The 12,724-nt window shown below is 41.3% G+C and overlaps 1 protein-coding gene across 2 annotated transcripts in view; it reads left to right on the forward strand.

Annotated features, from left to right (window-relative positions):
• Nucleotides 1-12,724, forward strand: part of CBFA2T2 (CBFA2/RUNX1 partner transcriptional co-repressor 2) — a 40,003-nt gene that overhangs the window by 11,137 nt on the left and 16,142 nt on the right. For both annotated transcript variants that reach the window (XM_021689038.2, XM_044918646.1), the window contains exons 3-5: nt 4,280-4,369; nt 8,862-9,043; nt 10,201-10,454. In XM_021689038.2, coding sequence (XP_021544713.2) covers nt 4,280-4,369; nt 8,862-9,043; nt 10,201-10,454 — 526 coding nt within the window. The remainder of the gene's footprint in view (nt 1-4,279; nt 4,370-8,861; nt 9,044-10,200; nt 10,455-12,724) is intronic.

The raw sequence follows: 12,724 nt of genomic DNA on the forward strand, positions 1-12,724 counted from the left end.
GACTCAACAGTGAAATGGAGAGGAAAAACAACAGAAAAAAATGACCTATTCTGTACAGTAGAGTGAAAATGACTTGTAAAAAATGAACTAAACCTCAGGGACCTAAAAGAATAAAATAAAAGATCTGAGTCACGATAGGACAGAAGAAAGTATGGGGCTGAAATAATGACTGAATTTGCTCAAATGTGACTAAATCTACGGATTCAAAAAAGTGACACACAGACCTCAAACAAGGTCCCCCCAAAAAGACCAAAAAATCTTGAAAGCAGCAAGGAAGAAACATCTTACTTACAAAGGAAAAATTCTAGTGACAGTGGCCTTTTTCAAATGCTGAAAGAAAACTGTCAACCCAGAATCTGACATGTATCAGAAATGTACTTCTGGAGCGATCAAAATATTCTCTGAGATGAAGTAAAACTAAGAGAAACTGTATCTAAGCAGACCTCCTCTAAAAGAATGGCTAAAAGAAGTTCCTGAAGCAAAAAGAAAATTATAAAAGAAGGAATCTTGAGATACCACAGTAGACAAACGAAAAATGGAAAGAGCAAAAATAGAAGTCAATACAATAGACTTTCCTTCTTGAGTTTTCTAAACTATGGTGGTTGAAGCAAAAATTATAACATTGTCTGAAAGGGTTGTCTATATATATAAAGGAAATATGTAAGACAATTATATTCTAAACCAGAGAGCATAAAGGCAGGTAAGGTTTATACACTACCTTTTTAAAATTTGAGAGAGATCGAGCGAGAGAGCACAAGCAGGGGAGCAGGTGGAGCAGCAGAGAGAGAGGTAGAAGCAAGCTCCCCGCTGAGCAGGGAGCCCCATGTGCGGCTCAATCCCAGGACCCTGAGCCAAAGGCAGATGCTTAACCAATTGAGCCACCCAGGCACCTTCTACACTTCTTCTTTTTTTTTTTTTTTTTTTAAAGATTTATTTATTTATTTGAGAGAGAGAATGAGAGAGAGCACATGAGAGTGGGGAGGGTCAGAGGGAGAAGCAGACTCCCTGCCGAGCAGGGAGCCCGATGCGGGACTCGATCCCGGGACTCCAGGACCATGACCTGAGCCGAAGGCAGTCGCTTAACCAACTGAGCCACCCAGGCGCCCACCTTCTACACTTCTGTATCTTGACTGCAGTGGTGATTACATGGAATACACACGTGCATTAAAGTGACACAGAACCATATACACATTTTTTTTTTTTTTTTTTTACCATATACACCTTTCACCAACGTTCTTCCCTCATGATACTACATTGCAGGTATAGAAAATGTAACCGGTGGGGGAACCTGTCTGTACTGCTTTTACAACTTCCTATGATCATATTTATCTCAAAATTTTAAAAGATAAATGTGAATCGATGGCCTATCTGTACCCATTGTCTTCTAAGACCATTGTAGGTGTTGCCCTTGTGATCCAGAGACCAGATCCCCTGACGTTTTACATTCTTCTCTGTCAGAAGCTTCTTTCCCAAGGCTGCATTTTCACTTCTTAGGGTGGACACTTTTGTAAAGCCTTCCTTGTCCCCCTAAGTCTGATTCAAGCATGTCTTCTCTGTGTGCCAGTCGTCTCCTGCTCATGTATGTCTTGATCATACTGTAATGAATAGCTTCCTTGTTTGTTTTCCTGCTACACTGTGAGTTCTTATAAACAAACAACCATGCTCTTATTAATTAACTGAAGGGGAGGGAAAGATAATGGAATAGTGGCTTATCATCCCTTTCAGATAGAGGATTGCCTTGCATCTACAGTATATGTAGTCCTGTGTCAGTTTCTGTGGCCTATGTCACTATTTCTCTGGCCACACAACTCATTCTTTCCCTTCTTTGTCCATCCACAAGAAAATTTAAAAATCATTCATACAGTTTTTTTCATGTATTTACCCTATTCGTGTTTACTTTTTGAGCCTGATTGCATTCATTGCAGTAGGGAAAGAATGTTCTTTTTATTCCCGATTAGCCGTACCTTTGGTTGCATTGTACAAATGTCATGTACTTAAAACAAAGAATCTGTTAAATTTTAAAAGAGTCTTGGTGTTGGGTGAGCACCTGGGTGGCTCAGTCTGTTAAGCATCTGACCCTTGGTTTCAGCTCAGGTCATGATTTCAAGGTTGTGAGATTGAGCCCGCATGGTGCTCTGCACTCAGTGGGGAGTCTGCTTCCCCTCTCCCTCTTTGCCCCCCCCCACCCCAGCTCACGCACTCTTTCTCTGTCTCTCTAATAAGTCTTTTAAAAAATAGGGGCGCCTTGGTGGCTCAGTTGTTTAGGCGACTGCCTTTGGCTCAGGTCATGATCCTGGAGTCCCGGGATTGAGTCCCGCATCGGGCTCCCTGCTCAGCGGGGAGTCTGCTTCTCCCTCTGACTCTCCCCCCTCTCATGCTCTCTCTCTATCACTCTCTCTCTCAATAAATAAATAAAAATCTTAAAAAAAATTATTTAAAAAATAAATAAATCATCTTGGTGTGAAATCAGGTACAGTTCAAATATTTTCATTTAACATGGTTCAATTTGATATACTTTTTCCCTAAGAGGAAATATTCTTAATTTTTACAGAATATTAATATGATATATTTCAGAAATCCAACATAATTTCATATCCAGAAATAACTGCTGTTGTAATTGTTTTTCCAGGCACTTTAAAGCCTATATAGGGGCACCCTGGTGGCTCAGTCAGTTGAGTGTCTGTGTTCGGTTCAGGTCATGATCCCAGGGTCCTGGAATCGAGCCTCTGCATCGGGCTCCTTACTCAATAGGGAGCTCCTTATTCCCTCTCCCTCTGCCTGCCACTCCTCCTGCTTGTACTCTCTCTGTCAAATCAATAAAAAAAATCTTAAAAAAAAAAAAAGACTATATAAATGTGTGTGTATTTCCTCAAATGACTTATAGAAAAGCATACTATTCTTTTTCTGGTTTTTCATTTAACAGTATGTTATAGACACATTTCCTTATTAATGCGTATAAATCTGTCCCTCCTCCCTTAATGTTCTGAAGTATGACTACCATAATTTTTTTAAGATTTATTCATTTTAGAGAGAGAGAGAGTGACGAGAAGGGGCAGAAGGAGAGAGAATCTTAGCAGACTCGATGTTGAGTCCAACACAGGACTTGATCCTGTGACCCCGACATCACGACCTGAGCCAAAACCAAGAGTCGGATGCTTAACAGACTGTACCACCCGGGCACCCCTGTACCATAAGTTTTAAATGCAGATTCCTGGTAGTTGACCTATATGCTTTCTATTCCTTATTGTTAAGAAGCAATATTGTACTGATAAATAATTTGTAGAGTACTTGTTAACATCCTTGAACTCCTGATGATTTTATAAAAATAAATCCCTAGGAGTGGTAGTTGTTCTTTCAGGGAAGCAAGAATTCAGATTAATGCTCAGTTTTGTTTTGTTTTTAGCTCATTATTACACTGTGTTTTAAGGAATTGAAATAAAAATATTTTGTGAACTTTGAAGAAAATAATTTTATTTGTACATTCCCCTTAGCAGAGGAGCTGAAAATCCTATTTAAAGCTAGACTTTTGTTGGAGCTCCTGGGTTGTTTAGTTGGTTAAGCGTCTGACTCTTGATGTCTGGTTAAGTCTTGATCTCCGGGTTGTGAGTTCAAGTGCCTCACTGGGCTTCACGCTGGGCGTGGACCCTACTTTAAAAAAAAAGAACAAAAACCTACACTGTTGGAAAAATACAGGGGAAGTGCTAATAACCTTATTGGAAATTAAAACCTTCCCAATATGAGTTTGTCTGTTTCCAGGTACTGTAATATTCAAGCCGACCATTTGAAGGTAGAAGGCACCTATTGTTCTGCTTTGTTTCTTTCTTTTTTTTTTTTTTTTCAACTTCTATTTAGAGGATTTAGGAAACTGATGCTAGCAGGAGGGCAGAGAGAAAGAAGTTGATATCCTAGACTCATTCAGGATTGTTCCATAAGGGAACACTGTAGGGTTAGTTTTCTGTACCTGAGGTGACTTTCCCTGAACTCCTCAATACAAAGGACCTGAGTGCCTCTCTTTCAAATAGCGAGGAAGGGAATAGCCTGTTCTGCCTCCCAGGCTGCCACTGAGTACAGAGGAGATTTTAGATTTGGAGTACAAGAGAAAAGAAAATTAATGAGGCCAAATTTCTTTCATAAGGGAAACAGAATTTGGTTAATCTTTGAGAGGGATGTGAGTTTATAGTAGTGTTCTTGGAATTATCCTTTTCCTTGATTTTAAGTGGTTTAGCAGAATTAGATTTTTATTAGTTTTAGAAGTTGATGATGTTATTTATCTTTTCAGAACTCAACAGTAACAATTGAAGAATTCCATTGCAAGCTCCAAGAGGCTACAAACTTTCCTCTTCGTCCTTTTGTGATTCCATTCCTCAAGGTAATTTTTATGAGATAATTACTGAATGTAATTTATCTTCAGCATTTCCTCAAGATCTGTTGCTGATCCCTCTTCTGTGATCTCGGGGTGGCTTGCCATATTTTCATATCTTACTTTATTTGGGTCTGCTAGATAAATGTGAGTGGCCTGGAGATAAGCCTTACTTACACTTGGTGGCGTGAGAATTGGAAAAGCCTTGAGTTGTAGTCCATATGCAGATACTCCTGGTAACACAGAGGAACAGGTGGGGTAGCAAATGAGTAGGCTGGAGGTGAGTGTGGGGATGGTGTGGAGACTGGGGCTCTTTGCAGAGGAAGTAACTGGGCACTAAATCTTTCATGTGTGGCCAGGGGGTGAAGTGTGTGTGTTTTTCCCACTTATCCTAAGGACAGAAGAGCATGTGGGAAGACTGTTGCTGTCTCCCCAACCCCAGTTAGTCTAGCTTCTGATCATGTCCTCTGGAATTCATGTTCCCTAGAACATAACTTTTGGGAGACATTGTTCAGAATTGTTATAACTACCTGAGAAATCAGGCAGTATTAAATTTATATCTAATATTCCCTTTTAAAAAATTTATTTGAAAATAATTTCAGGGGCGCCTGGGTAGCTCAGTCGGTTGGGCGATTGCCTTTGGCTCAGCTCATGATCCTGGAGTCCCATCATCAAGTCCCGTATCAGGCTCCCTGCTCAGCAGGGAGTCTGCTTCTCCCTCTGAACCTTCCCTCTCTCATGCTCTCTTTCTCTCTCTCTCAAATAAATAAAATCTTAAAAAAAAAATAATTTCAGACTCATAGAAAAGTTGCAAAATGGTACAGTAAAATTCCTGTATACCATACCATATCTTCAGTTACATTCTCCAAATGTTAATATTTGATCACGTCTATATTACTATTCTCTTTGTCTTCTATTTATTTTTCTTCAGAAATATTTGAGGGGTGTGGCGCCTGGGTGTCTCAGTCGTTAAGTGTCTGCGTTCGGCTCAGGTCATGATCTCAGGGTCCTGGGATCGAGCGCCGCATTGGGCTCCCTGCTCTGCGGGAAGCCTGGTTCTCCTTCTCCCACTCCCCCTGCTTGTGTTCCCTCTCTAGCTGTGTATCTCTCTATCAAATAAATAAATAAAATCTTAAAAAAAAAAAATACTTGAGGGGGGCCTCGCTGGCTCAGTCAGTAGAGCGTGTGACTCTTGATCTCAGGGTTGTGAGTTCAAGCCCCATGTTGGGTGTAGAGATTACTTAAAAAATAATATCTGTCTATCTATCTATCTATCTATTTATTTATTGTTATTTGAGAGAGAGAGTGACAGAGACCTCGAGCAGGGGGTGGTACAGAGGGAGAGGGAGAAGCAGACTCCCCACTGAGTAGGGAGCCCGATGCGGGGCTCGATCCCAGGACCCTGAGATCATGACACCAACTGAGCCACCCAGGCGCCCTCCAGGTCAGGATTATTAATATGAATGTGTGAACAGAAGTAAAATTGGCTTCTATAGAGTGGGCAAGGAAAGTTACTTCAACCTCTGCTGGACATAATTTTATGCATGTTCATAGATACCAATTATTTTGCATTGCTATCAATTATTTTTAATTTGCAAAGATATAAATTAGCTAACAGTCAATGAAAGACAAGAGTCAAATACCAGTGTGCTCTAGACCAGACATAGTTTGGAAACCTATGACCCAAATCCAGCTCACCATATGGTTTTAAACAGCTCTGGAGAGGAGAATTGTTTTTAAACTCTACGCTCAACTTGGGGCTTAAACTCACCATCCTGAGATCAAGATCAAATGCTCTACTGACTGAGCCAGCCAGGCGCCCTAAGAATAGTTTTTATAGATGAACATTTGTAATCAATTTGTGATAGGGAACACAACTCTTCTTATCTTCAATCCAACCCCCCAACAAAATGAATTCCATTCTTTCTATTAGCAGTAGACTAATAATACAAAAAATATATTCTGTTGTTATGTTGTTTGACTTTTGTCAAACAGTGTTTGTAGAAATTTGTTTTCTCTCTTGTATATGAGTTACCCACATAATATCTTCAGTTTTGCTTCTTGACTCACAAAGCCTAAAATATCTGACCAAATAAATAGCCCCTTTTACCTGCTTTTACCTTCACTTCCTAAAAAAATCTAGTAGCATAGGGGCACCTGGCTGGTTCCGCTGGTAGAGTTGTGAATTTGAGCCTCATTTTGGGTGTGGAGATTACTTAAAAATAAAATCTTTAAGAAAATATAATAGTGGAGCACCTGGGTGGTTCAGATCTGCCTTTGGCTCAGGTTGTGTTCTTGGGGTCCTGGGGTTGAGCCCTGCATCAGGCTCCCTGCTCAGCAGGGGGTCTGTTTCTTCTTCTCCTTCCTACCCTTCACCCCATTCATGCTCTCTCCCTCTCAAATAAATGAAATTTTAAGAAAAACCACACATACACACACACACATACATATGTATGTATATATAGCATCAAAAAGATGGGTCATGTTACAGAAGTATTGATACCAGTTTCTTAATTCTTTTAAAATTAGAGTAGGGGTACCTGGGTGGCTCAGTCAGTTGAGCTACCAACTGTTGATTTCAGCTCAGGTCTTGATCTTGGGGTCCTGGGATTAAGCCCCATGTCAGTCTCACTACTCAGCGGGGGAGTCTGCTTCTTTCCCTCTTCCTCTGCCTCTCCCCCTGCTCGCATGAGTGTGTGCTCGCTCGCTCTCAAAAATGAATCTCAAAAAAAAAAAAAAAAAAGATTTAAAATTAGAGTATAGCAAACAGGAAAATGCGTAGGTGTCAGGTACCCAGGCTGCGTGTGGCTCTGTTCTGATAGGATTGAAACATCGCCTCTCAGAGCAGTCTGTAGCGCCTTTTTCAGGCCTGAAACAGCTGTGCTGGTTCTATCTTGGTCCCTTTGCTGTATGCCAGAGCCAATAGACAATTATTTCCCCTAAGACTCTGGAACCAAGAAAGATTTGTGAAATTTTTTTAATAGAAAATAATTAAGGGGCGCCTGGGTGGCTTAGTCGTTAAGTGTCTGCCTTCGGCTCAGGTCATGATCCCAGGGTCCTGGGATTGAGCCCTGCATCGGGCTCCCTGCTCCACGGGAAGCCTGCTTCTCCCTCTCCCACTCCCCCTGCTTGTGTGCCCTCTCTCACTGTCTCTCTCTTTGTCAAATAAATAAATTTAAAAAAAAAAGGAAATAACGTATTTTTAAAAATTCCATCAAAGGGCACATGTCACAGATCTAAAAATCTGACGTGGTATTTTTTTTAATTGTTTTTTTTTTAATAGTTGCTACAAGTTTTAGGTTATAGAACAGACTTAAAAAGTGTTTTATATTGTCAAATTCCCTATTCTTAACTCTCTTATTTTGGAAAACAGCATGAGGTAGGTTGTTATGGCAGTTCTTTGGCTAACATTTGGATTTTGTCAATTTATTTCTGCTTTAACACAGTCACTAATTATGTTATGGTGCCTGCTAAATTAACCCTTGGTAAAGGAATGACTACTTGCATGTGTTAAAATTCTCCTTTTATTTGTTCATCTGTTTCCCTTGAGATAAAGAGTTCTGTTACAGGCTCAGGTCTGAATTGTTCTTAAATTTGGGGAGAATAATATAATTATTTTCTTTTAATAAAAGGAACATAGGAAACATACATTTTACATACGAAGGACTTAGAGTGAAGTTTGTAGATATATAGGGTTTTTTATATGATTTGTCCCCATTAAAGGTTTTCTAAGTTTGAAAAGAAAATATAATCAGTATATAGTTAATTATCCTTTTACAATATAAGGAAACATATCCAGCTAGGGTGCCACAATAAGAAAGAGATTTTGCCCATGGGTCACCTGTGCATCCTCAGAGCCTAGTCTAATGCTTACAGAATTCCAAGACAGCTGTCCTAGAGAACATGAAAGGAAGGTTGAGCAGCACTATCAGTGATGGGTTGGAATTTGAAAGAGGGAAACCAAGACTTACTGATAATGATAGAGGAAAGAGTGAATTTCTCCTACCCCTGTGTAGACAGGACTAATTTTCTAATTGGCCTTTTCAAAAATACATGTTAAAAAATTTTTTTTTAAATTTGAAGTTTGGTCCACGCCCAACGTGGGTCTTGATCTCTTGACCCTCAGATCAGGAGTTGAATGCTGTACCAACTGAGTCAGCCCATTGCCCCCAAAATGTATAAAATTTGAATTTACTCTGTTAAACATACCTTCATTGAGCTTTGACTCTGTACTAGGCCACAAAGATAAATAAAGCACAGTCTTCCTCTTTAGGGGATTTACACCTGTGGGGGCAAGAGTCAAGTTAACCAGTAGTTCCAGGTCAGTATTATAGATGTCACTTTACTCATAGAGAGGCATGTAAAAATCAGGCTGACAAGGAAAGAAGGGCTTTTGTCTTGTGTCATCTTATTTATTAAAGCCTTTTCAGGTGCTGAGCCCTGTTGTGTGGGGCCCAACACTTGGAAAACTGCCTTCCAGCCCCTGCCTCTTCTTTTCAAGGCCAATCTGCCCCTGCTGCAGCGAGAACTGCTGCACTGCGCTCGAGCCGCCAAGCAGACCCCATCCCAGTACCTGGCTCAGCACGAACACCTTCTGCTCAGCACAAGTATTGCGTCACCTGCTGATTCTTCCGAGCTGCTCATGGAAGTGCATGGAAATGGAAAGAGGCCCAGTCCAGAAAGGTGAGTAGAGAAGTGATTTGTTGTCCTTGCTTTCCTAGAATTATTCTGAGCTTCCCCTTTGCTTGTGAAAGAAAGAGAATTTGATTACTGTGATTATATATAGGTATGGACTGAGAATTTCTAAGGTTGGTTTTGCTTTTTCCCAACATCTGACAGCAGAATGTTTCTCAAATCTATACGTGTAGTTCCCAGACACAAGTATTTTTCAAAAACTCTTCAGATGACTCTGTATGCCCCTGCTGAGAGACTCCACTCTAGGGCATTCTGTGGGTCCACTGTTCCAGAACCATAGGAAATACAGTCTGGGGGCGCCTGAGTGGCTCAGTCGGTTGAACGTCTGCTTTAGGCTCAGGTCATGATCCCAGGGTCCTGGGATCGAGCCCCACATCAGGCTCCCTGCTCGGCGGGGTGCCTGCTTCTACCTCTCCCCCTCTCCTCCCAACTCCTGCTCTCTCTCACTGTCTCTCTTTCAAATAAATAAAATAAAATAAGATTTCTTCTGGAAATTTCAGTATGAATTGAAAGTGTAATTCAAGGAAGCAATATTTTAACACAGTGGAAAATGTGTGAAAATTGAAGCAAAATGACTGGAAACAGTACCGACTCACAAGTGTATTAATTATGTGAGCCTTTTTTCCTCCCATGTGAAGAATTGTTTCTTTCCATAAACGGACCTCCAGAACAGCAAATTTGACCTGGAAACATTGCTGAACATAGTTGAGCCCATAATCCTCTGTATACTATCACATAAGAAAATGCTGTAATCCCTCCTTTGCTTCATGAGGTGAGATGTTTCTGCCTGGTTGTGGATAGATTTAACCTCTCTTCATGCTGGAATAAATCACAGTTCTTTTTATCTACCTGGCCTCTGGAGAAATTTCTGTTCATGCCTCATGTTACACTTTTTTTTTTTTAAGATTTTATTTATTTGACAGAGAGAGCACAAGTAGGCAGAGCAGCAGGCAGAGGGAGAGGGAGAAGCAGGCTCGCCGAGCAGGGAGCCTGATGTGGGGCTCCCAGGACCCCAGGATCACAACCCGAGCCGAAGGCAGCCACTTAACCAACTGAGCCATGCAGGTGCCCCTGTCACATCTGTCTTTATCTTCTTCCTGTTTGTGAAAGATGGGCTCAGATATGTACTTCTGGTTCTTCTACAGGAGGGAAGAGAACAGTTTTGAAAGAGATACAGTTCCTCCTGAGCCTCCGGCCAAGAGAGTGTGCACCATCAGCCCTGCTCCCCGGCACAGTCCTGCCCTCACTGTGCCCCTCATGAATCCTGGGGGCCAGTTCCATCCTACTCCTCCACCTCTTCAACACTACACCTTAGAAGATATTGCAACTTCACATCTGTATCGTGAGCCCAACAAGATGCTAGAACATCGAGAAGTTCGTGATAGACACCACAATCTTAGTAAGTGACGTGAGCAGCATGGTAATGCTTTAAATTCAGATTAAATCTTTGGGTTTCCTTCCTACTCAGTTATAAAGCAAAATGACACAATCATTGCTTTTTTCCTCTGATAAGATAAAACAATATTATACATAAACAAGAATATTAGAGTTGTAGTGATCTTTTTGCTATTATCCTTATGATAGAACTGGGCTTAAATAAATTTTTAGGAAATACATAATGAAATATTTAAGAATAAAAAGGTATCAGGGGCGCCTGGGTGGCTCAGTTGGTTAAGCGACTGCCTTCGGCTCAGGTCATGATCTCAAGGTCCTGGGATCGAGCCCCGCATCGGGCTCCCTGCTCGGTGGGAAGCCTTCTTCTCCCTTTCCCACTCCCCCTGCTTGTGTTCCCTCTCTCGCTGTCTCTCTCTGTGTCAAATAAATAAATAAAATCTTTAAAAAAAAAAAAAAAGAATAAAGAGGTATCAGGTGCCTGGGTGGCTCAGTTGGGTAAGCAGCTGCCTTTGGTTCAGGTCATGATTCCAGAGTCCCGGGATCGAGTCCCCACATCCGGCTCCCTGCTCAACGGGGAGTCTGCTTCTCCCTCTGCCCCTCCCCCCCCTTGTGCTCGCGCACTCTCTCTCTCTCTCTCTCTCTCTCTCTCTCTGTCAAAAAATGAAAAAAAATTTAAAAAAAAAAAAAAAAAAAGAATAAGGAGGTATCATTTATTCTCATGGTGCAGAAAACTAGAGAATGTTAAAACAAATGAGCTAAAATACTAATATTTTGGAGATCTGGATGAAGGATATATGAGAATTCTTTATACTATCTTTGCATTGTTTCTGTAAATCTGGATTTATTTCAGAGTAAGGTGTTCTTAAAATTAAAAAAGATATGAAATATGTGTCTTTAAAGTGAAAGTACAGGGGTTCCTGGGTGGCTCAGTCGTTAAGCGTTGCCTTCAGCTCAGGTCATGATACCAGGTCCTGGGGTCGAGCCCCGCATCGGGCTTCCTGCTCAGCGGGGAGACCGCTTCTCCCTCTCCCACTCCCCCTGCTTGTGTTCCCTCTCTCACTGTCTCTCTCTCTCTGTAAAATAAAAAAAATCTTTAAAAAAAAGTGAAAGCGCTTGGATGTTTAGGCCAGGAGGTGAGACATATCTAAATTTAAATCTTGGCTCTGCATACTAACTAGCTGTGTGATCTTATGCAAGTTGTTTGTTTATGCCCTCTGAGCCTCAGGTTATTCGTTTCTAAAATGGAGATGATACTACCACTTGAGATGGGTCATTGTGACATGTAGAATGCCTGGTGTGTGCATCCTTAGTAACCAAACCTGGTTTGCTTCAGGAAGAAGCAAAAAAGCCCCTAACAAACATTACCCAAGATCAGTTTTGAACAAAGCTTATTGTCATATTCTCATACAAGTTTACTGTAGAAGGTTTCTTTGGAGTAACTGCTGATCATATGTCAGAGCAGAGAACCAAAGGGCTGCTAACTTCCAGAGTTTTCCCTACATTTCCATTTGCGGGGTACCCCAGGGAGTAAAAAATTGCAGCACATTGCTTGTCCCCATTCTGACTTAGGCTCAGCTCACTGGTACTTTTCAGAGGCATGGACCGCAGTAGGGCTTGGCTTCACGCGGTGGTAGCTGAGGTGAGGGCCATGACAACAGTCTCCGCTACCAGCATTTGCAGGTACTGCTTAGATTGCGGTACATGCACATCATATGTACCTTGTCTCGTTCAGTCCTCACAGTGGTCCCATGCAGTTGATACCCGCTTTTTATAGACGAGAGGTGAAGGAACTGTGGCCAAAATCACGTAGTAGAGTGGCAGAGACAAGATTCAGACCCCAGCTATCTGATGCCCAAAGCTAGCCTACATTGCTGATTTGCTGTGGCACCTCCCTTGGCCGTTGTTTTGTGTAGTCCAATCCCTTTTCTCCCATGTCCCTCTTTTTATGTTAAAAACAAGGGTTGCTGTTGATTTTTTCTGTATTCATACATACTTTTTAACTTGTTTGATCCATTACTTTTTTGAGAAAGAAGTGTGCCAGAATCTAGCTGTAACTGCATTGTGGTCAGGTTTTCCTTTCATTCCTAACAATTCCAGAAGAACTTCTTTTTATCTTGAAGCATTCTGTTTGAAAGATCTTCAGTCCTCTTCTTACATGGTTTATTTTAGGTTTAACCATTTGTCTTCTGGGCTGTTGATAGATTCCTTAATTTTCCCCAGTCTTCTTGAAAGCATGTGCCCTAGTTCTCAATTCTTACCAAACCACTTATTCCC

Source organism: Neomonachus schauinslandi, chromosome 10 (assembly GCF_002201575.2).
Source record: "Neomonachus schauinslandi chromosome 10, ASM220157v2, whole genome shotgun sequence".
Classification (NCBI taxonomy): Eukaryota; Metazoa; Chordata; class Mammalia; order Carnivora; family Phocidae; genus Neomonachus; species Neomonachus schauinslandi.